General features: G+C 41.2%; 1 protein-coding gene across 4 annotated transcripts in view; it reads right to left on the reverse strand.

Annotated features, from left to right (window-relative positions):
* Nucleotides 1-24,480, reverse strand: part of CALCRL (calcitonin receptor like receptor) — a 102,584-nt gene that overhangs the window by 23,216 nt on the left and 54,888 nt on the right. For 3 of the 4 annotated variants that reach the window (XM_006114813.4, XM_075933772.1, XM_075933771.1), the window contains 7 exons: nt 21,242-21,331; nt 19,751-19,844; nt 19,305-19,449; nt 17,813-17,923; nt 16,733-16,845; nt 13,998-14,089; nt 2,306-2,432 (listed from right to left, as the gene is read on the reverse strand). In XM_006114813.4, coding sequence (XP_006114875.1) covers nt 2,306-2,432; nt 13,998-14,089; nt 16,733-16,845; nt 17,813-17,923; nt 19,305-19,449; nt 19,751-19,804 — 642 coding nt within the window. In that variant the 5' untranslated portion in view covers nt 19,805-19,844; nt 21,242-21,331. Of the gene's footprint in view, nt 1-2,305; nt 2,433-13,997; nt 14,090-16,732; nt 16,846-17,812; nt 17,924-19,304; nt 19,450-19,750; nt 19,845-21,241; nt 21,332-22,605; nt 22,748-24,480 lie in introns of all 4 variants that reach the window. The other variant, XM_075933773.1, reaches the window with a different exon arrangement.

The following is a 24,480-nucleotide window of genomic DNA, read 5'->3' on the forward strand; positions in this document are numbered from 1 at the left end:
TAGCTCTTAGGATGTTTAGACTTTTGTCTCAGCCGTCCCTACAAAAGTTCACACTATAGTCCATAATGAAACACAGCCGGTTCAATAGGGTCTAATTTTCCTCACTTGGTTTTGCACAGGTTAAACTAAGTCATACCAATGGGCAGGGATCGACAAATAGTGCAATGTACTCACCCGGGGCAAGTAGACTGCAACCTGGAAGAGCTGGGTTTGGGCAATCTGCGCATGCGCAGATCACTGGACAGTGCGGCTGGCAAGCGGGGCTCGCCACGGTTCGGCGAGCCCTGCCAATGGATATGTCTAGACTACATGGCTCCATCGATGAAGCCATGTGGATTAGTTTACTCGACAAAGGGAAATGAAGCTTCAATTTAAATAATTTCTGCTTCATTTAAATCAAAATGGCCGCCAAGCTGTGTCGATCAGCTGTTTGTTGGCACAGCATGGCAGTCTTGATGGGGATCTGCTGACCCCAGAACCCTTTGTAGGCAGATCCTGTAAGCCTCATTCCACGAGGCATAAAGGATCTGACGACAAAGGGTTCTGGGGTCAGCAGATCCCCGTCTAGACTGCCGTGCTGTGCTGACAAACAGCTGATTGGCACAGCGTGGTGACCATTTTTATTTAAATAAAGCGGTGATTATTTAAATTGCAGCTTCATTTCCCTTTGTTGTCCTGCCTCATCTACATGGCTCCATCGATGAAGCATGTAGTCTAGATACACTCAATGTGAATGCTATAGAAAATCAGGCCCATGTACATTTATCCTGCTCTAACCTTACTTAGGTAAGTTCCCCAACACCAGTCTGAGGGTGCGTCTACACAGCAGTGTTATTTCAGAATAACAATGTGAGCATCTACACAGCAATTCCATTATTTCAAAATAAATTTCAAAATAACAAATGGCTTAATCCAACTTCTGTAAACCTCATTTCACGAGGAATAATGCCTATTCCAAAATAGCTATTTTGGAATAGCAGTTGTGTGGATGCTCCACTGCTGCTATTTTGAAATAGCTCCTCCCAGAGCTATTTAAAGTAATTACTCCCCTGTGACTGCTAGGGCTCTAAATCAAGGTAGCACATCCACATTAGGGAAGCCTGCCTCAGCCTAATGTTGAGGCTTCCCTGTGGTGTAGACGTGCTATTTTGAAATAAGCTGTTTCAGAGTATTTCTTCCAGAATAGTTTATTTCGAAATAAGTATGCAGTGTAGATGTACTCTGGATCTGGATCATTCCACTAAAGACATTGGAGTTTCCCAGTGCATGTGAGTGACAGGAAAGACAGTCACTATCTATGAAATTATTTTTATTTAGTTCTGGAGCATGACCTTAAATTCTTTTGACATAGTCAAGGCAAATTTCTAAATGTCTTAGTGACCATTACCTCTCCAGTCCACTAGAGGAAAATCCCTATCTAAGCTTGGATTTATGAGACTGATCAGAGTAATCATTCCCTTGAGAAGCTAAGCTGGCAGCAGCACATGACAAAACTATATTAGCCTTCAAGTTAATCCCAGAAATACTGTATCTAAAACCACCTAGCAGAAAAATGGTATCTACTATGTGCCAACCAGTAAATTATCTAATTGTTACTGCTAAGGCGTAAAATGCAAGGCTAAAAAATTATGTACTTATCTATATTTAAATGAAAATATTTTGGGTACTGAAAATAACCAGGACTTTTCATGTAAGTGTTCAAAAACAAACAAGTGCTCCACAGTCTAGTCCTCACTACATAAGCCTGGCTAATTGTCCTTCACTCCTCTGTGATTACGTTATTATCCAGTTTAGATAAGTGTCTAACTTTATCCAACTTTATAAAAAGGGATGCATGTGGGGGAATGAAAGCCACAAAGAAAGCAAACAACAGAGGTAAGTTTTGAACACAACTTCTTAACTCCCAACCCCAAAACAACTTAGTTCCTGGTACATCTTCATTTAAGTCATTCTTCCAGATCATACTTCTTTATTGAGATTGTTTTAGTATTGTGTAAGAATAAGAAAGAGCTATCTGCATGATACACAATACCAAACTGACACCAGAATTGTAGTTCAATACTATCTATTTAATAAAGGTCCTGGTGATTTTGAACTCCCCAGCCCTCACAAACCCTAGCTGGCTAAATTGACTGGACATATGTTGCATTATTAATAAAATGAATACGTTCTTACTGCAATTCAAAAATTGTAGCTGCAATAGACATCCTGTGATAAACTAATAATATTTAATGTATTAGTCTTTTCCATCACTAAATTTCTTTCCACACAAATCAACTGTGCAGCCAAATCCATTTTCACTTACTGGATTAGTTGCAACTAACGGCTGGTTGTTGGCAACCGCTGTCAGCCAAATTATTGTAGTGATGGAGTTACAAGTAAAAGAGAAAAACAGATTTTTGTGTAGGGTGATCCTTTGGCAACTCAAGCTCCTAGGAAAAAAAAGAGAAGAGCAAATTAATACATATGAGTCCTTAGCCTCATATTAACTCTTCTACCAATGCATTTTTAAAATAATGAATTCAATATGGTGAAAGATAAAGATTTTCTCTCTCCTTGATTTTATATTTCTGTGGTTATATAATGCAAATCAAGTGCAATAGATTTTATTATACTTATAAGAAAAGAACTTTGGAACAGTTAGCTAAAAAGGGTCTGGAAAATATGTTTACTTGTTATTGCAAGGTGATTTTTTTATTCCATGCCAAATTATTTTTAAAAGTGTACGGCCTCCAATTTTTTTCCTACACAGAAATATAACAGTCACTGAAGTATTAGTTTCTCTAATCCAGTATTCTTGTTCAAAGTCACAACAAATCCATCCTTTGGCACAGACAGGAACAGAACCTAGGCCTGCCTCTCTCTCTCTCTGTCTCTCAATCAGAACAAGGTGCTGTGTGAGGGTGAAAAGGGACAGAATCACCACAAGAAGAATCTGCACCCCTTGTACTTAGGATCTCTAATTTGAACTACCTACTCCATGCCGCGTGTAGCCACGGGCACGGAGTTTGGACTAAGGGAGATTTAAAAATGGCGGCGCCCGGGAAGATGCAAATGAAGCCCGGGATATTTAAATCCCAGGCTTCATTTGCTACTTCGAATGCCTACATTAGCTTCCCTAGTTCGAACTAGGGGGCTAGTATAGACATACCCCAAGTGTGGTAATAGAGTACAGCTGCTGCATGTTCAGTTAGCATGGGTACAAATAGCAGAGTAGACCACCGTGAGAATAATTTTTGATAAGGGGGCATTTCATGAATTCAGTGATTGCTCATAGGCCGCACTTATCTGGAATATTAATGGAGGGAGTGTGGGGTCTGAGGTGGAAGTTGGGTACAGAAGGGAGGTTGGGATAGGAGTTTGGAGTGCAGGACGGGGAGCCGTGTCTGGGAGGGCATTGGGTGTGGAAGGGGGTTGTGACCTAGGGCGGGGGTTTGATTGTGGGAGGGGATGGGTGAGGTGCCTGGTGCAGACTCTGGCAGGGAGGTACTTACCATGGGCAGCTCTGAGCTGGTTCCCTGTCTGCCATGGCCCCACAAGCTCCTCAAAGTGCCTGGTTGCTGTGGCCAGCATGTGTCTCCACGTGGCACATACCTCGGGAGAAGAGGGGACTGCCCCTGCAATTCCAATTGGCTGGTTTCTGGCCAATGGGAGTGGCAAAGTTTGTGCTGTGGGTGGAAGCTGCACATGACACCTGCCCCCCCAAGGGGTACGCTGCACAGAGGCGTAAATACTGGCCCCAGCAGTTGGCTGCTTTTAATGGCATGTGGGGCTGATGCAGACAGGGTACCTGCCCAAGGGTCCCACTGGGCCGCAACGGGCTGGATCCAGCCCATTGGCCGTATTTTGCAAATCCCTTCTGTAGACAGGGAGGCACAGTATAGGTGAATAAAATTGAGTAGAATGCCCTACATGCCTGACACCTGCGGTATATACATTACATGTCTCTCTATCATACCTCTATGTTCTATGCTGCTATTTTTAGCAGTGTAGTGGCTTGCTGCCAGGACCTTTCGCCACTGCAGGAAAAGGTTCCTTCAGTAGGAAAAGGCTCTAGGAAGGTAGAGGCAGCAGAGGAAGGCTCTGACATCTCCCTGCTGGAGGCTTTTATTACTCTCTGTGTGTTGCTACAGAGCACAGTGGGCATAGCCTGCTTTTCATTGTGGTGCGTACCTACATGCCACTTCAAGTGACCACAAAGTGTAAGTCATTAAGGACCACACCGTGGAGCCTTTGTTCAAGCTGACTACCACTGACTTCCACATGAAGTTTCAATGAAGGCAAACTGGAGGAGCAAGCAGCTAATTCACATGAGGAAGAAAGATAGAATCTGGGCCCAATGATTGTCAAACATTAATCATGTGGGGAAAAAAAGATACAACTCACAGAATGCAGTTATAAATATGAATTAAGGGGTGAATTATATTCAATTAGGCCTTGTCTAGATATAATTCTGTTTTTGTTCTGTGGTTTTAATTCATGCAGGTTTGACTATGGATGCACATAGAAATGATGCCAGACTAGTACTAATAGTTTTATGCAAAAATGAGTCATGAGCAACTCCGGGATTCTGTATCTGCTTATTGTCAAGACCTCAATGCACAGGCAAGGCAAAACACATACAACTTATGAGGCCATCTGTCAGGGTCATTCAACAGCTGTTCCTGCTGAATATTCAGCACGCCCACCCTCACATTCACTCCCACCCATGCATGAAAGGAACATAGGACAAGAAATAGGAAAGCAAGACTGATGACATTTAAAAAGGACTCTTCCAGCCATAAATAAGATTCCTTCATAGTACTCTACTCCTCCACACCCCTTCTCCACATTGCTTTGGTAACTAAATAATGGCCTTTTGCATTCCCTTTTAATAATTATTACCTAAGTGTCATTTAAGGGTTTGTTACTGAATTTGCCTTCATGAAAAAACTTAGCTCATGTTTATCTATCGCATTCCATGAAAATACATTTCCTTGATGTCTGTGGGTAAGAAATACAGGGTAACATTTTCAGAAGTCCCTACATGACATAGATTTTTAAAGGTACTTATATGCCCTAAAAAAAGCAGAAAGGTATCTCTTGAGATTATTAAAAGCATTTAAGTGAGTTGTGTGTCTAACTGCCTTTGCCTATCAAAGGGAATTGAGTGCCTATCTTCCTTAGGAGCATTTTTAAAATACCAGTAGAAATCTGAATTTTTAAGGTACCTAAATAAACTTGTAAATCTGGCCCTTTAGAGGCTAGGTTTCATTAACTTTCAGTGGGATTTATACTCTTATGCTTACAGCACCTTCCAAAATGGGTTTTAAGAATTTCTGAAATTTTACCCAAATATGCTATACAGGCAGTCCCCGGGTTACATACAAGATAGGGACTGTAGGTTTGTTCTTAAGTTGAATCTGTATGTAAGTTGGAACTGGCGTCAGCCGCTGCTGAAACTAATCAGTTTCAACCGCAGCTGAATCTGGATGCCAGTTCTGACTTACAAACAGATTCAACTTAAGAAACCCAGGCGTCCCCAAGTCAGCTGCTGCTGAAACTGATCAGCGGCTGATTCCAGGAAGCCTGGGGCAGAGCAACTCTGCCTCGGGCTTCCTGTAGTCAGCCGCTGGTCAGTTTCAGCAGCGGCTGACTTGGGGACGCCTGGGGCAGAGCAGCTGGGGTGCTGCTGGGTTGCTCCAGTAGCGCGGCTCCTCGGCGCTAATGGAGCAACCCAGCAGCACCCCAGCTGCTCTGCCCCAGGTGTCCTGATTCAGCCGCTGCTGAAACTGACCAGCAGCGGCTGAATCAGGACGCCTGGGGCAGAGCAGCTGGGGTGCTGCTGGGTTGGTCCAGAGCGGCGCTGCGGGACCAACTCGGCAGCCCCCAGCTGCTCTACCCCAGGGGTAGGCAAGAAAAGCCTGGTCTTCTGGGGGGGGCACTAGCTGTACCCCCCCAGCAGACCAGGGAGACGGGGGTGGCGGGACCGCTCAAGTCCTCCACAGCTTTGCTCTATCTCCCTGGTCTGCTGACCTGGGAGACGTGGAGCAAAGCCACAGAGCACTTGGGTGGGCGTGCTCCAAGGCTTTGCTCCTGTCCCCCTGGTCTGCTGGGGGGGTCCAGCAAAGCCGCTGGACCCCCCCAGCAGACCAGGGACACCCGAGCAAAGCTCAGGTGGCAGCTTTGCTCCCGGGCAAACGAACAAAGCCGCCCAGGCGGCGGCTTTGCTCTGGTGTCCCTAGTCTGCTGGGGGCGTCCAGCGGCTTTGCTGGACCCCCCCCCCCCCCCCGCAGACCAGGGAGACCGGGAGAAGCTCTTCTCGCCCCGGAGGACACGGGTGGCGACTAGCCGCCCATGAGCTCCGGGGCGAGAAAAGCCCCGTTCGTAAGTGCGGATCCGACTTATGTCGGATCCGCATAAGTCGGGGACTGCCTGTATACAGGATCAGAAAATATCTCTGAAAATAGTCTTCTTACCTCATGAAATAAGAACAAGTGGGCTTTCACTGAAATTGAAAGGTGTTAACTTCAAAGCTGATTTTAAAAAATACAATCAATAATATGGGCCTGGAAAAGTCATTACCAAAAATTTAGCAAGAATCAAAAAGGGACTAGGCATTTATAAAGATAATAAGTCTATCCAGCGTTACAATGGCTAATACTGATTTCTTTTTGGAAGGGATGTAAACCATCTGCTTTAGGATTGAACTAATCCTTCACTAGGGGCAGATTATTCCACATCTGACTACTGTGGGCACTTTCTGAAATATCCATTTCTGGCCACTGTTGGAGACATCATACTAGACATAAAGCACGTGTCTGTGCCAATACAGTAATTTGTATGTTTCTGTACCTACCGGTAACTGTTTTTTTCTTTCTTGTTCCCTCCAAACCCTTTCCTTCCCCTCCCTGTGCCTGCTGGGTTTTAAAACTGTCACTTGCCCCATCCTCTTTCTGCCTTTTTATTTTAAATCTTTAAGAGCTGACTTATCAGGTAGTTTATATGATACACAAATAAGCTGTGTGTGGGTTATGTCAAGAGAATCAATGAACCCAAGCCCTCTGCTTTTCTGTCAGAGATCCGCTTCCAAAACTCCCCCAGCTGTGTGCAGCCAGTTCACAAAACACACAAATACAGTGTTGGTATGTCATCATCTTTTAGAGCCATGGGAGAACCAAAAAGTTGAACAAGTATAAGAAGTTGCAGTAGGTAGTCACAAATAGAACTTAAAATCACAAAGGGTCTAGATCAGTATTTAGAATCCAAAGTATTTCAGTAGATCTATCTATGCCATATCTTTTCATACAGAAAACAGAAAATACTTAGGGCTAGTCAAAACCTTGAAAACCATTGTTTCCCATATGATATCTGATGGATCAAAGTTCATTACAGTATTTGTAGTGCTGGTTAAGAAACACTTTTCTCCATGAAAAATGTAAGTTTTTTGTCAAAAGCTTAAAAATTGTTTTTGACAAAGTTTTTGCAGAAAGTTTCTGCTTTCTGCAAAAGGTTTGATTTTTCAGCTGAAACCCAAAAAAGCATTTTCCAATCAGCATTAAAATACTTCAATGAACTTGCAGTTCAGCAGATAATATATGGGAAACAATGTTTCAGCTCAAAGCATAAATACATAGGAAATGCAATATTCCAAACACGCTGCCAGAGAACAACAACAAAAAATCCAACTCTGCCATCTGTTAAAGCCATGAATGACCTTAATGCATATCAGCCAATACAAAACATATCCTAGAATTAGGCTAGATTTTCCAACACTTTTGTACTACTAAAAATACTATAACGGATCTACGCATGTATCCCACGAGAACATGTTGTAGAGGCCTTTCCTCAGCTCCCTTTAAATTTTGTAATTTCCTTTTTACCCCAGCAGAGCCGCAGTCTAGCAACTGTGATCTGTGGGTCTGGATTTTTTCTATGTAATTCTTTAAGAATATAGGATCTTTCTACCAGAGAAACCATTGTCTAAGAGAATTAGACTAATATAACAGTCTTACAATTTACTTCAATAGTAGCAATGCTTAGGCTGTAAACCGTGATAGTGTTGCAACAAGCTGAGATGAAAACTGACATGTATTTCATATTTTAAACAGGGAAAATCAAGCTTTAATATGACTGGGGTTTCAAATCACCTCCAAATTTGTTTAAAAATTCAACCCTAAAACATTTTTTGTGGCATTTGATTTTTAATCTGTTAAAGTACACTATGGCTTTATCTACACTGGCAGCTTCTTGTGCAAGAACTCTTTTGCGGAAGAGTTCTTGTGCAAAAACTCTTTCACAAGAGAGAGTCTACACTGCCATGTGCTTTTGCGCAAGAGATGTGCTTTTGTGCAAGAGCATCCATGGCAGTGTAGATGCTCTCTTCCGCAAGAAAGCTTTGATGGCCATTTTAACCATAGGGGCTTCTTGCACAAGAAATTCATGTTGCCTGTCTACATTGCCCTCTTCTGGAAGAGCTCTTGCACAAGAGGGATTATTCCTCCTGGGGAGAGGAATAACTCTTCCGGAAGAAGCCCTGTTTTACAACGTTATACTGTAAATTTACTTGTGGAAGAACGCTCATGCAGTGTAGACAGCTGGCAAGTTTTTGCAGAAGAACGGCTATTCTTCTGCAAGAAGCTGCCAGTGTGGACGTAGCCTATGAGTTTTGGAGCAGCAGTAAAATCCTGTCTGTGCAAAGTGAAACAACAGATAGACACTCACAGGTTCTTCACTGGTCTATTTTACTCAACAATGAACAATTTTTTAAAAGTTCCAAAATATACATAGTCCTTACTGAAAAATTACAAGCCACACCTTGGTATAAATTCATAGTCTTCATGAGAAGTAGAAAAATATGGACACTGCAGTTTAAGATTTCCAAGTATCTAGTGGTTTTTGGAGCACAGCTTGAAACATCACACAAGGACCTACATTTTAAAAAGGTGCTGAACTACTACCCTCTGAAAATCATAATTTTTTATGGGAGGAGTGGGCAATAAGTAGCCTGCAGATTGTTTATTACTCATCCCCCTTTATAGTGTCTCAAATTTAGCTCACAAACATGGATGCACCCAAAACTAAGACATTTTGCAAATCTCAGTCTAAACTATGCACCTAAATTGGAGGTTTATTATATTCAATTGGACATACTTAAAAGACAGGATTGCATATAATTGCTAATCAGATACTCCCCTTATTGACCTAACCCAGACCAAATGAACTGAATAGAAGTCTTTTCAGTCCAGTGAACTGATCAGCATATTTAGGGATAAGATAATATACACCAAAAATTGAAAATATATATGGGGGGGGGGGGGGGTTAATCAGCCTGTTGATGTTTTGTATTTATCATTAAATAACAAATTAATAGGTGCAGTGTTTACTATCCTAATTAGCTCCATTGTCTTTGATATGTTTACTCACAGTAGGAAGTCTTTCAAGGTCTTGGAACAAATTTTGAAACAGAAAGTAGTTAAAGGTACAAAGGTAAACAATAATTGGGATAAATTACAACATAGTTTTACACAAGGTAGATTGAGCCAGAGCAATTTGATCTCCTTCATTGTGAAGTTTTAGATGAAGGAAATGCAGTAGATCCAATCTATCCATATTTCAGTGAGTCACTTGATACAGTCCCACATGGGAACTTATTAGTTACAAGTGGAGAAGATGGGTATTAATATGAGGAATGAAAAGTGGATAAGCAACTGTTTAAAGGGGAAATTACAACAGGTTATATTAAAATGTGAACTGTCAGGTTGAAAGGAGCATAGGTGCTAACTTTGTGAGGGAAAATGAGTGGGTGCAGAACAAAGCACCCACTGACGCCAAATTCCCCCTCTGCTTCTCTCTCCTCATGCCTCTTATATGTCAGCAGCCCCATGCTTAGCAACTCCTTCCCACCCTCCCAGAGCTTCTGGAGCAGCGCAACCAGCTGATTCATGACATTCAAGCTTTGAGAGGGAGGGAGAGGAATGGGCATGGGCAAATGCAAGGGAAAAGCTGGGGGAAAGGTGAGGACGGGGGTTTGGAGAAACAGGTGGAGTGGGTTTGGGTCTGGAGTAGAGGGGAGCAAGCACCCTCCATCAAGATGAGAAGTTAGCATCTATGGGAGGGAGGTTTCCTCAAAGACAAGTATTGAGACCTATCTTATGTAATATTTTTTAAATGATGTTGGCAGAAAAAGTGGGAATGTGTAATAAAAATCTGTGTACGGCACAAATTTGGGAGGTATTGCCCATATGGAAAAGAATCAGAATGTCATACAAGAAGCTCTGATGAAGGTCTTCAAAATCAGAATGGATAAAGGATAACATTTAATAGTGTGAAATGTAAGGTCATGCACTTAGGGAATAACAACAAAAAAATTTGCTATAAAATGTGGACTTATCAGTTGGATGCAACAGAAGAGAAGAAAGAAACGTGCATTTGTTGATCACAGAATCAGTATGAGCTACCAGTGATGTAGCTGTGAAAAAAAGGCTAATGGAATCCTAGGATGCATCTGTAGAGGCATTTATAATAAAAACAGAGAAGTGTTACTATTAATCAAGGCACTGGTGAGACCTCATCTGAAATACTGTGTGCAGTTCTGGTCTCAAACTGAAATTTAAACTGGAAGAGATGCAGAGAGAGGCTACTTGGATGATCCAAGGAATTGAAAATCTATCTTATGGGGGAAGATCAAAGAGCTTGGCTTGTTTAACCTAATCAAAACAAGGCTGAGAAGTGAAATGATTGTCTCTAAACGTAACTAATTTCATGTGTGAGATTGATACATTTATGCAAGGTATGACAACAATGGCAAGATGTAATCAGTCTGTGACTGCTAGTAGCAAGTATCTCCAGTGGCAGGTGATGGGGCATTTGTTGGGGAGGGCATGGAGTTACAATAGAAAATTATTTCCCAGGTGTCTAGCTTCATGGACCTTGCCATATTTGTGTTTGGGAGGAAATTTTCTTGTGGGTCATATTATCAGAAATGTGTGTGTGGGAGGGGAGGGGCGGTTGTTTTTTGTTTTTGTTTTTTTCCTTTCTCTGCAGCATGGGGCATTGGGTCACTTTCAGGTTTATATTATGGTTGTCAATTAATCACAGTTAATGCCAGTGATTAACTGAAAACAAAATCAACTCATTCATATTTTGTACATATTAATGGCATACGTTTGGGTGGGAAGGGAGCCATCATCTGCAGAGACCTGATAGTGTCTGGTTAGGAGGAGTAACCCGAGCCACATCCAGAGGGTAGGAAGAGAAGAGAAGAGAAGAGAAGAGAAGAGAAGAGAAGAGAAGAGAAGAGAAGAGAAGAGAAGAGAAGTAGCTCCCATCCCAGCTCCATCAGCAAGGTAGGGATCTTTATTCCACCATGCCTCAATGCCTCTGACTAGTCTGAGGAAGTGGGTCTGGCCCACGAAAGCTCATCATCTAATAAACCATCTTGTTAGTCTTTAAAGTGCTACATTGTCCTGCATTTTGCTTCAACTACCCCAGACTAACACGGCTACATTTCTATCACTATTCTGACTAGTCTCTCACTCTGGAGACTAGTCCCTCCTCACTGTGCTCTTGTTCCAGGGACCAATCCCCATCATGCTTTCCCCCAACACCCTCAGTCAGCTGGTATCGCATAGGGTATGTCTATACATCAAAATTAATCCAAAATAACAGCTGTTATTTCGAATTAACTTTACTAGTGTCTACATAGTCAAACAGCTATTTCAACATACATTCGAAATAGTGGAACACTTATTTCGAATTCGGTAAACCTCATTCTACGAGGAATAATGCCAAATTCAAAATAGCTAATTCGAAATAAGTGCTGTGAAGACACTTATTTCGAAATGGGGGGCCTCCAGCCTTTCCAGGGTGCCCTGGTGACCACTCCAGCCTCAAACAAGAACACTCGACTCTCTCTCCTCCCTCCCCAGAATCCTTAAAGAGGTTGACTCTGGCCACAGTGCCTGTGCCAGTTCCAAGCCTGCCAGCCCAGAGCCAGCAGTCACTGCCCCTGACCCAATGGCCCCAAAACATGAGCCAGCAAGCCACTGGCAGCCAGCCATCCACCGCTCCCCAGGAGCAGCCTGCCAGCTCCCTGGAGAAGGTAGGGTGGAGATCATGGAGCTTACTCAGGTTTGGGGGGGTGCCCCCAACATCCATGATCTCCACACTAGATGGAGGAACGTGGCAGGATAGCTGCCAGTCTGACCACCAAAGGCCATATGCAAACCCAGGAGCAGGTTCACATGAAAATCAAGTTGGTCCAAAAAGACCCCCAACCCTGAGTCCTGAGCTTCCCCTCCCACTTCTTCCCCTTGCTTCCCCCTTCCACCTCCCTCCTCCCATGTTTCTCTCTCCCACCCTCTTTCGTCCCCTCTCCCACCTTCTTTCTCCAGTCTCACCAGTTTCATCCTCCCCCCAAGTTTTGTTAAATAAAGAGAGTTTGTGTTCATGAAAATACATGTATTTTATTTGACATCAGGAAGGGGGGTTGGGAGGGTAAGTGGAACGATGTGGGGGAGGAATGAGGGCAGACCAGGGAGGCTCTTAGTGCTCCTCAGGGAGGAAGCTCTCCCGCAGGGCCTCCTGGATACTGACAGCCCCCCGATTGACCTCCTGGATGGCAGCCTGCAGAAAGTGCAGCCAGGCACACAGCAACGCGTTCACGAGAAGCACCAGAGTGCCCAGGGGCCACTCCGGCTCCATGTTGCAGCACGCTGTGTTGTTCCGAGTGAGAGTCACCAGAGCACACAAAGACACAAATGCTTTGCTGTCCCTCAGGGAGGTAGGCAAGCAAGCAGGGAAAGCTGAGAATCAGCTGCCCGGGGTGAGGGTCCCTTTAAGCATAAGCCTCAGATAGCAGCCACACATATAAACTCCTGACCTGATGCCCTGCTGGACATGGTTCCGGCCTTCAATGCAATTCAGTGTCCACTCAGTGTGGAAGCGCTATTTCAAAATAGCAAAATGCTATTTTGAAATGCATTTTGTGTGTAGATGTGCTATTTCAAAATAAGCTATTTCGAATTAACTATTTCGAAATAAGGTATTTCGAAATAACACTGTAGTGTAGACATATCCATAGAGAACAGTGCCTGGTAAGCTCAGCTCCCTGCACCGGATCTCCTCCTTGCCACAAGTGGAGTCACTAATGTAAAATCCACCTTCTCTTGCAAGCAAGGGCCTGCTCAGCTGCAAGAAGCACATCTAGCTCAGTAAAAGGAGTTTCACAGGAGTTTGAGGCTCTGCTTAAGAGACTATTAAAACCATTGTCCAGCCAGACACCATCTGAAACTTCACCATCTGAAAATCAGTGACACTTCTTCACTATAAATGATGACTGCAGCAAAAGTCAGGATGGGTGACAGGATATTTGATCTCCAAGGGGTGACTGGTAAGGGGAGACATGGGGAACCACTGGCCAAGTGACTCCTCCCAGCTTGGGGAAGGGCTAAGACAACTTCCTTCCACACCAGGCCCCATTGGCTGCTGGCCGGCACCCTGCCTCTCCCACCCATGGTATTTGGAGGCATGTGCCCCCTATGTGTCACTCCTGTGGTCCCCGATGGTAAACAAAAAATTCTGGCCAATTACTATTGATATAAATGTCATTCATAATGTTGTGTATACATTTCTATAATCAATGTCAAAAAGAAAAAGAAGGGGTAAGAATGCAGAAAATGGATTTTAAAGCCAGAGACAGGACAAATTTATTCTAGATAATTCAAAAGAATAATATCCTTAATTATTCACCGTAAATAGCTGTTGTTTCAGAAAACATTAATTAAATTATTTCTTCTTCCTGTTTATACCCTTTACCTTCTTAGGTTTCTGGGAAATTCCTATTATGATGTACCTTTGAATGCTAAGAGATTCAATTATCTAAACCCCTATATTCCAATAGGATCCCTTATTAAAACTGTAGGGTATCTGGTATTTCTAACTACCTGATTACCCAGGAGTATTGTAGCCAAAGGAATCTGGTGAAAGATTCAAAACAATTTTTTAAATATACTTACTTAAAATAAAAGAATATGCCAAGGGAAATCAAGAGTGATATAATCGAAAGACTGTGCCCAATGATGGCCAGATAGAACAAATTCACTGCGGTCTGCAATAAAGAAACAACATGTAAAAAACGCATTATGAGCAATACAAACATACCGTAGATAAAAGCACACCCCAGCAGACCTCTGTTACATAGAGAACAACTGTAAGGGTATGTCTACAATACCATCCTAGTTCGAACTAGGGTGGTAATGTAGGCAACCGGAGTTGCAAATGAAGCCCGGGATTTGAATTTTCCGTGCTTCATTTGCATCTCGCCGGGCGCCGCCATTTTTAAATGTCCGCTAGTGCGGACTCCGTGCCGCACGGCTACACGCGGCACGGACTAGGTAGTTCGGACTAGGCTTCCTAGTCCGAACTACCGTTACTCCTCGTGAAGCCTAGTGAAGCACGGAGTCCACACTAGTGGACATTTAAAAATGGCGGCGCCCGGCTTTATGCAAATGAAGCCTGGGAAATTCAAATCCCGGGCTTCATTTGCAACTCCGGTTGCCTACATTACCACCCTAGTTCGAACTAGGGTGGTAGTGTAGACATACCCTAATGGATTAAAAAAAATGAAAAATATTATAGATCAATTGTGAGTCAGCTCTAGAAGTCACTGTAAGAGGATTCCTTCTTCGTATAGCATGTAACATTAGTGGCAGTCATGTTTAATACTCATGTGTCAGGAATATCTATTAAAATGACATATTAACTACATCTTTTCTGTGTATTTAAGCAGTCCTAGTTATTTATGTTATTCTGCTAGGAACTTTCATGGCTAAAGGTTGATTAATCAAATAATGCTTCCCCTCCACAAAACAGAAATTAATGTGGTTTGGACATGTATTTATATAATCCTTTAATGTAGAACCCTGGTAGGAGTTGTGTTTATTTAGGCCCTTGAAAGAAATTTCCTTCTAAAACAGGCTACATTTGCCATGTTGAAACTTTAGCTTTCAATCAGTTTTTCAGGAAAAAGATGAAATAAGGAAAACTCAATAACAGCTAAGACTAAACTTGGGTCTTAAGGCTGTCTTCAGTAAGCTGAATTAAAGAACTTTGAAAAATTAGGCAGTGAGGAAAAACTCTGGGAAAACAAACAGTTATAAAGACCCTGGAAGGCAGTGGAGCAGCCTATCTTCTGTATATTTCCAGCCACATTTTACAGAGAATACAGTTATGACATTTGTTCCATTTATAATCTAAATTAGAAAAATTCAGTCTCATGATTTGAGGAAAAGCTAATGAAAGAAATGTGCTCATTAAAGCTTTTAGCTGTTCTTCAGTGTGAATGATTGTTCAGTGCCCTGAGATATGCTAGAGAGACAGATTGTTATTCTCACTTGCCTTCAATATTAGTACAAGCCACTACCAGTTTCAGCTGAGGGAATATTTTCCTTTATCTGTGATGTGGCTGTATAACACAGAATAGCGTAAATATAGAATCATAGAATCCTAAGGCTTGAAGAGACCTCAGGAGGTCATCGAGTCCAGTCCCCTGCCCAAAGAAGGACCAATCCCTACTAAATCATCCCAGCCAGGGCATTCTCAAGCCGAGCCTCAAAAAATATATGGAGAATAGATGGCATTTTAACAAGCTGTTTGTTGCTATTATTGTGTATACATATGTTGTGCTTCTCTTGTAAGATATCTAATTGACATCTCCAAATGCCTATGGATAGTCCATCTTTGAGACAAACACCGTTCAGTGTGGTCTAATTGTTCCTCCAGATCCACATATACAGATGAAGACTCCCATATACAGGTGTGGCCTTGCCTGTGTGAATAATTGAGAGATATTCATTGCTTGGACCCTGTAAATGACTCTCTGTGGGAAGAAGAACAAGTGCCTTGGGCACGGAAGGAGGTAACATGTGCCTTCCAAAGCCCCATAGTTTTGTGGGGAAGATGCACAGGAGTACAGCTCCTTCTAATTTTTCAATTTTTGAACATGTTTGATGAAAAATGGAAACTTTTTTTTTTTTTTTGGCTAAAACTAACCAGTTCTGCTGAGGAGTTAGTCTGAGAGGTGTACTAGCTATATGCATCTGCTGGTAGTGAAATTGTTGCAATTTTGACTTCTTAGAATGGGCCAAATTATTGGCATATCCTTCTGAGATCTGCATAAATCTTGGAGATTTATAGGACCTTTTTACTTCCACAGGACCAATTCTGAAGAAATTCATAGCAAAGATTTGAAGAACATCTCTTCCAAGTTTTTGTCCCTCTTTGCACACATAATTGCACTAGCTCAAGTGGACACAATAGTGTATCCATGGTAACACAGAGAGTGGAGGCAAAGCGTAGCCATTCTAAGTATTCCCATGGTTCTGTTAGGTTTGAACTTGGCATGGCAAAGCAGTGTCTGCATTGCTTGTGACTACTCTTTGAACTTGTATTTATGTAGACCCCTAGCTTTTAGCAAAGTGATAGTCCAAGAGTAATTTAATGTACTTCAAGCTGATGTAAAATTGGTTAGGTCAGAATCCAGCCCTTTGAGTCTGATTAGCATGCATTCCTCTCTAGTTGCTTCTATAGCTTGCTGTCCTGTCCCTCTTTCTAAACACATTGTACAACAATCACAATTAAGAGGCAATGAAAAAATGAGTGCATTAATGACTGTCATATTTGCTGGGTTTTGAAGTTTCAAGACTGTTAAAAAGAAGCTTTCTACTCATGGTAACATGCATTCTTCTCCTACCTTTACTTTTTCATGCGTAAGGAGATTACACTGAGTGTAATTTGTCCACGTTCTGTTGCTTTCAGGGTGTCTAAACCAGTTTCCATTTTGGTCACAAATCTTTGTCGCTTTTTCTTTAGCCAGCCAAAATTGGAAAGAAAAAGCAAACCAACAAAATAATAGTCAATACTCAATGTCTGTTTCTCCATATCTAGTATTTTGTAGCTTATGAGAACTGGCAAAGGACAGAGATTTATTAGTGCAAAAAGAGAGCTTTCTTATATTAATGTGAATTTTGAGAACATGATGGCCATTGTGTTTGCTTGGCAATGACAAGCAAAGAAAAATATCTTTATATCCTGCAATCTAGTTATTCTAAAACTACATCATGCCAATTATTAGAAAACCAGATGGCATGTTAAGAAAATGTAAAGGTCTTATGTGACAATGAGAGATCTAAATTAAAATCTGACATTTCAGTTTCATAAATTAGATTTAGAGAGGAAAGAAAACATCACGAGAAAAATTGCTTATTATGCTGACAGTCACTGAAGGAATTTCAGTATCAGAATGCTTTCTGCCAATACTGGGCCAAACAGTAGTGAGCTAAATGCTCCCAGGCATGAAATAAAATTAGGAGACTCCAAAACACTCTGCTTGACCACATTGGCATGTTTCAATTAGGAAAATAGGTCAAGGTTGATAATTTTGGTGGGGGGAAGTAAATAACTATGAGGAGCTGAATTGAGGTAAAAATATTTTACCACATGTCTACACTAGGGAAACATTCTGGGTTAGCTAACACATGTTAATGAACCCTGAGCTTACCTCAATTTTTTATCATTTACACAGTCTCACAGGAGCATTTATCAATGTAGGAGGCACAGGAGTGAGTGTCCTGCCAGTGGATCTGTTGGATCTGGGCAAGGAGCTGGTGTCTAAACCTAGTGAGTGAGCAGTAGCTTGGGACCTTTGTTAGTATCTGGTGCTGAAGGCCTGAATCACTGATCTTTGCTTTGTGGTTAGGTCAAGAGGAAGAGTAAATCACCTGAACTACCATTTAGTTAAACAAACTGAACATACAAATTCATAGTCATTTACCTGATGGGTTAAAGTCCTGAAAGTAGTCAGGACAACGTTGTACTGATACAGATCCTGCTGCAATATCATTCCAACACAACCAACCGTCCCATGTTCTGTTGCAGTAAGAACCTACACACATGTGGACAAATCAGATGATAAAGTTTGGGTCCTGCATTCACAAAAACCTTAAAACAGTTAGATGTAAAATCTGCAAGAGAGAATTAAAACCATATAATTTCTCTATTCAGCCCAGGTCTCTTACTTGTAGCTTTAAAATCTTCAACACACGATGGAAGTATTTTATTCAAAAGCAATCTTCTGATTAAAAAACTTAAAGCAATGTTTTGGAATGAACTTTTAAAGGATAAAGTAAAATCTTAGCTAAAATGTGTTAATTAAAATTCTATCTAGTTGGATAAGAGGAAGAGAACTTTTATTTGTGCATACATTCATTTAATTAAGATGTATTTAAATTAAATCATCATAATTGTGACTACAAAGTTCAAATCTGCATATTATACATACTGCCAGGACTAGGAGTATGGCTATGCAGTGTTTTACCTAGTCACAGTCCCTAGACACAAGTGGTTGAACTAATCAGTTTAAATTAAAATAATCTTTGTCAGGGTAAAGAACAAACTTGTAAAGATATTGCTTTTATTTACTCAGCAGATCTATAAGATATGCACAGAGCCATGTTTGATAAGATCCTGGAAGACAGAAATTTGCAAGAGTTACTTTTATTTTTCAACTGCATAAATATCTGCCTTACCGATAGATGATGATTTAATCAGGAAAAAAACCTCACTCTTCTCCCACCTTCTAAGATGCATATGTTTTTTTAAAAGATTTAAACAAGTAAAGTGTATTGAACATTTTCACCAGTTCCTATAAGATGGTTGTGTCAAAAGTGGATTACTATTGAAAAGGTATAGAATATTTCTAAGACCCAGAAGTTAGAAGAAAGCAAGGATGCTCCAATATGTGAACATTTCCAATTAATTAAGTATACAATCTATTTAATATGATGAGACTTTCAATTTTCCTAGGAACATGCATCATCTGTTGTAAGGGGTAGGAGTATCTATAATAGCTATAAGAGAATAAACTTTCTTCATTTTTATCTGTGCTGGAATTTAATATTTTATTTATCAATATATATAAATAAAGCACTAAGTCTGTAGTTGGTGATGTTCAAGGCAGCTAACATTGCAGCACCTTTCCATAACAATGTTCTTCCTCATTGCTATAACAGTCATACTTGTCTTCCTGAAAGTTACAGAAATGAAATTCATGTTATTGATTTAAAAAAGCTACTAAAAAGACAAGGAAGGAGGAAGTCTTTAAAGTTCCTTAGTTATACAATTCAAATCTACAGTCTAGTTCCTATATATATTGCTTCTTTCTTTCTTGTTCTGTGTTTGTACATCACCTAATATATTAGTCCCTAATCCATTAGTTGTAAGCATTATGGTAAATAGAGTAATAAATCAGAAGATAAATCATTTACCTTCTTTACTGTGAATAGGCTCTTGCATAATTTTCTGATAGCATTCATACTGTGCTGTCATTATTTTATTCCTAGTCACACTCAATTGAATGATGTCTTCTGTCACATTCCAAGACTTCTCCTTTGGTATAGCAACGGCAAAAAACTAGGAGGAAAAGGAGATTTATATATGTATTTCTGTAGTAGCTTTAGAAAAATGTACTGTGAAAATAATGGTAACTTCATATGTATATGTATATGTATATGTATATGTATATGTATATGTATGAAGTTACCATTATTTTCACAGTACTTTTTTTCTGTATCCACTACAGTGGATCTTAGATATTAGAGCAAGACAAGAATTTCTATTTTGTATTTCCATATTTACTGAGAAGTCAAGGTCTGTGCAGTGCCTCTGCAAACTGAAAGCAGAAATACATGCTAAGAAAAATGTCAAAACTCACCATAGTAACTGATAAGAGGAGCAGCAAATGTATGATCCAATTTCTCTCCATCATTAAAGCTGATGAAATATTTCAGTTCAGCAATCAGATCAAGCTGTAATGGAGAAGTTGTAAGAAAAACAAAAGTAATTAACATTATTCAAAATCTACTGAAAACTGATTAAAACAGGTGCCACTTCTCTTTATAATTCAGTATGATCAATATATCTAGATCCCAGCTGTGACCCCATTTCCATGGCTACAACTCCTGCCACACTGGTGGAGCAGAGGGGCTGTAATCCACAGCAAATCACTAGCAGACAATTCTCATGACATAGGGAAAACCCCATGCTGATGCATCTGTGTTGATCCTGCACCTCTGCCTCCACCTTCTCCCAGCATAGGGACTGTGTTGAGGTGGGGAAGAGGGTATGGCAGAGCTGTGATACATCAGGTGTGCACTGGGAGGATCTGTAAATGTCCTGACATCAATGGTGGAATTTAGATATGCCCAATAACAGCTCCATGTGGTATCCAGGATAGAGCTGGAGCTGGCTCCGTGATGGCCACACTCTGGCTAAGCAGAGCTCTGGTTCAGGAGAGAATCTGCCCTATTACACTATAGGTCATTAAACATGCAGTAAATTCTGGCTCCATGTCAGGGTTGAAACCCATATGTTAAGTAAAGCTGCAGTTCAATTTATATGAGCATTTAGCTGTCATGTTTAAAAAGGAAATTCCACTCCTTCCTTCCTTTTACTACTGCAACACAGATGGAAAAACTAATCCATAGGCACCAAGCTTAGGCTAAAGTAACAGCTTCCCAGGGATGATGGGAGTCAATGCAGAGATGAACTGTGAGCTGTAAAACAGCTTTCATATCTGCTAATAGTTGGGCAACCCCAAATATGGAAATATCTGGTCTTTGTGGAACGCCTGTAACATCTCCTCTGTAAACATAGTGATGTATTCCCATTACTCAGCAAGATAATGAATGAATAAATAATTTAATAAATTTTAAAAACCTGAGTTCTGCTCCTTGTCTGTCAGTGTAAACAGTGTGGGAACAGGATGCCACTTTACATGTAACAGATGCATTAAAAATGTATTTCTGAACACTTGTAAATTAAGTTCAGCTCTTCAAGAGGCACCTTTTTACATTGCAGTGCAGACTGCACTATGAATGAATCTTTGAACATTGAAGTACAGATCCATAAATGCCCCTAAAAAGGTACAAAATTGCTTTCAAACCACATAGACAGACATAATTGATCCTGCTATGGGAAACCCAGTGGAAACAGGTTGAAAGGACTAAATCTACAAAAAGTTCCCCCTGCAATGATTTAACTCCTTATTGTTCCATTGTAGTAGTAATCCACAGGACTGTAGAACTGAGCTTTAGGTTGTGGATAATACTACCAGAGCTTCTTTAGAACTACTTAAGCCACAAACATCATATTCCAGGTTTAACTGATGCTGATGGAATAACACTCTTGAGAGTCAATTACTTACATGCAAAACTGTGTCCAGATTCCAGCCACATTTTCCTTTAGGTAATACTCACTCTTGCCTTGGATATTTTCCTCATCCAGCAGTCATGCTCTATAAGAGATTGATAACAATAAGCAAACGATTGAGCATAGCTTAACCAAAGGGAGTCATGGCACACAAAATCCATTGCACACAAAATATTCTTATATACATAAGGATGATGGTAAACAAGCAGCCAATCATTTATATTTTTATACAATGCTGAGTACAATGGGTCCTTGAGCACTTGGAACTATTGTAATACAAATCATTCCTAAAAATTCTTACTGTGTGGGATGTAGTCTGTGTAATGTTTAGATTTTAATGAAGTCTTAAGGGGCCAAATCAGGCCAGGTATAATTTTATTCACTTATAGTTGTGCCTGTTCACATCAGACATCACCCTTTCTTTTTCCTCTTCTGCTGTTGGTATGTAACCCTCTAGCAACTCCTGCCAGAACTTGCCCTGGTAATATACTGAGATGTGGTTCAAAGATGGCTTCTTGAGAACCGTTAGACAAACAACAGACTGATTAATATGCATGGAATGCACCTGTAGTGTAGCAATGACAATTTCTGGGGGGAAACCCATATGTGAAAAGATAACTTGGTCTGCTTGCTTACTGCTCCACCAAATAATCTACAGAATGACAAATTTCTTTCTTTTTTATTAGTACAGTAGCAGCAATATTCTGTATTGCACATCATGGTAAAACACGACTTCTATGGAACTGTGTTTTAATAAAATATGGACTTGTCTTGTAATGGAAAAATCTTTCACCGCAACCACATACACAAAAGAAGCACCAAAAAGCTAATTGGTAGAAATGTGGTCACCCTTGTAGGTATACTCAGTCAGAAGGCTCCCAAGCCAGAAGCTTTATCAGATTCTTTGAATATCAACCTGATCCTGAATAAGTAATAAATATGTAATCGGCAGTATTTTAACATTTTATTGCAATTTTGCCTTAAAAGAAAGTTAAAATAAATTCTTTAAAGTGGGTCCCTGCAGTGACTTTTTTCTGACTAGGAAGAAATACAGGACTGTTGAGTTAGCTTCTAACCAGACTCTTTGTAAAAGAAGCATCTAAATAGTATCTGTGTATTGAGCAAATCATAATATGATCCTAATGATATGGCGAGTTTTGATCGTTAGAGTTGAAGAGCCAATTGCCTCTTAGGTTATACCTGTGTACCTCCATTTACTTCAGAGAAGTTGTACAGTGTAGATGAAGACAGAATTAGGCTATTCTGATTCAAGGTGAAAAACTATTGACATTTGTTAACATTGAACTCTATTAGCCACCCACTAGCCACATATTTTTTAGGTAATGCTTTTGTAAGCACCTCATATCAACTCTTCCAGTGGCCATGTTCAAACTTCAAGGTCTGAATTGCTTGAGGTAGACAAGAGATTAACTCACATCTACAATGCCGAGTGCTTCCTATCAGTGTCCCCGAAGTTGTTAATGTACACTCAAATTTATACCTAAGGAAAGAAAGTTTTTTCCTGGAGATGACTTCTTTTTGATATAATTACAAAATGTGCAGGCAAGGTTCTGGTACTATACATCTGGACTTCATTAAAGCATTTCCTATGTCATCTCATGAATTCATTAGCTCAAAGTTTATTCTATTTGGTTTGGATAGGAACACTGCTATATAGATTAAAAACTGGATGAAGGATAAATATCGGTACATAGAGTTAGGTGGCTGTTGAGATGAAATCAATGTTGAATCCTATAATCCTATTCTGTTTTAATGATCTGAAAGACATAAATGGAATTCAGAGATGATTCCAAGCTGGAAGGTGATCAAACAGAAGTAAAGAAAAAAATACTAGAGTATCTGTGGAGAGAACATTTAACTTGAGAAGGAGTCAGGTTAATACACTCAGGGGAATATAACCAAATACAAAGGTATTTGATGACAAGGAAAAACAGAAAGCATTAATGATGAAAGAAAACTATGAATAACAGCTTAAAAAATATTCCCATGGTGGAAGTCTAACTCTACAGTAAAATTGCAAACAATTAAGGATGTTCATATAGGCAGCTACTCAGCAATGTAAACTTGGCTGTTTTAGGGGGATAAGGTTTGTATTTTTTTTAAATAAATATTCTCTATTTACAGATCTAGGATAGCAACATTCCAGAGATACTTACATACTTTAAGGATATGTCTACACTACAGCATTAATTCAAACTAACTTAATTCGAATTAGTTAATTCAAAATAAGCTAATTCAAATTAGTGAATCTAGACCTAAAAACTAAAACATTTTGCTAATTCGAAATAGCATGTCCACATTGAGTAGACCCTGAACCGAAGTTAAGGCTGGCCGGAAGCAGTGCTGGTAGGGCATCAGGTTAGGACTTAGAGTGTGGAGCTGCTGCCTTAGGCTAGCCGAGGGCTGTGCTTAAAGGGACCCGACCCCCACCCCGGACAGACAGTTCTCAGGGTTCCCTGTTTGTTTGTGTCAAGGGGTACGCCCCCGTCCAGGGGCTCGGCCCCCTCCGACCGGGCCTATACGGTACTCCAGAGTCCCTAGGCCCAGGCCCCGGCCCTTCTATTAGGGTATGCACGGTAGCAGAGTCTCAACACGAAAGTCTCGGCCCTTCTATCAGGGCATATATGGTAACAAAGTCCCAACACAAAAGTCTCGGCCCTTCTATCAGGGCATATACGGTAGCAAAGTCCCACCACAAAAGTCTCGGCCCTTCTATCAGGGCATATACGGTAGCAAAGTCCCACCACAAAAGTCTCGGCCCTTCTATCAGGGCATATACGGTAGCAAAGGCCTAGTTGCTCTGCGAAGCCTCCCCTGGCCCGGGGTTTGTTTGTCCAGGGAAGGGGAAAACGGGTGGTAGGGGGACCCGGGCCCTCCCTCTCCACCGGGTCCCAGCCCAGGGCCCTTTAGGCAGGGTCTATGGCTCCTGCCGGCTTGGCGGGGGATCCGGCCGATACACGCCGAGCCAAACTTTGTATCCCTTGCCCTGGGCTGCTTCCTACCACGTCCTGGTTCCCCCCGGGCCCCTTCGCCTCTCAGGCAGTACCTGTCGGGGTTGAGGGCGCGCTCCTGCCACTCTGGGCCGGCGGCTGCTTTCTCCGTGTCCCGGTTCAGCGCGGGCGACGACTCTGGACCCAGCAACTGCAAGAACTCCGGTCCGGCCTGGTCTCCTCCTTCTCCCTGGGGCCTCCCCGCCTGCTGGGCTCCTCCTGC

The sequence above is a fragment of the Pelodiscus sinensis genome, chromosome 7 (genome assembly GCF_049634645.1).
Source record: "Pelodiscus sinensis isolate JC-2024 chromosome 7, ASM4963464v1, whole genome shotgun sequence".
Lineage (NCBI taxonomy): Eukaryota > Metazoa > Chordata > Testudines > Trionychidae > Pelodiscus > Pelodiscus sinensis.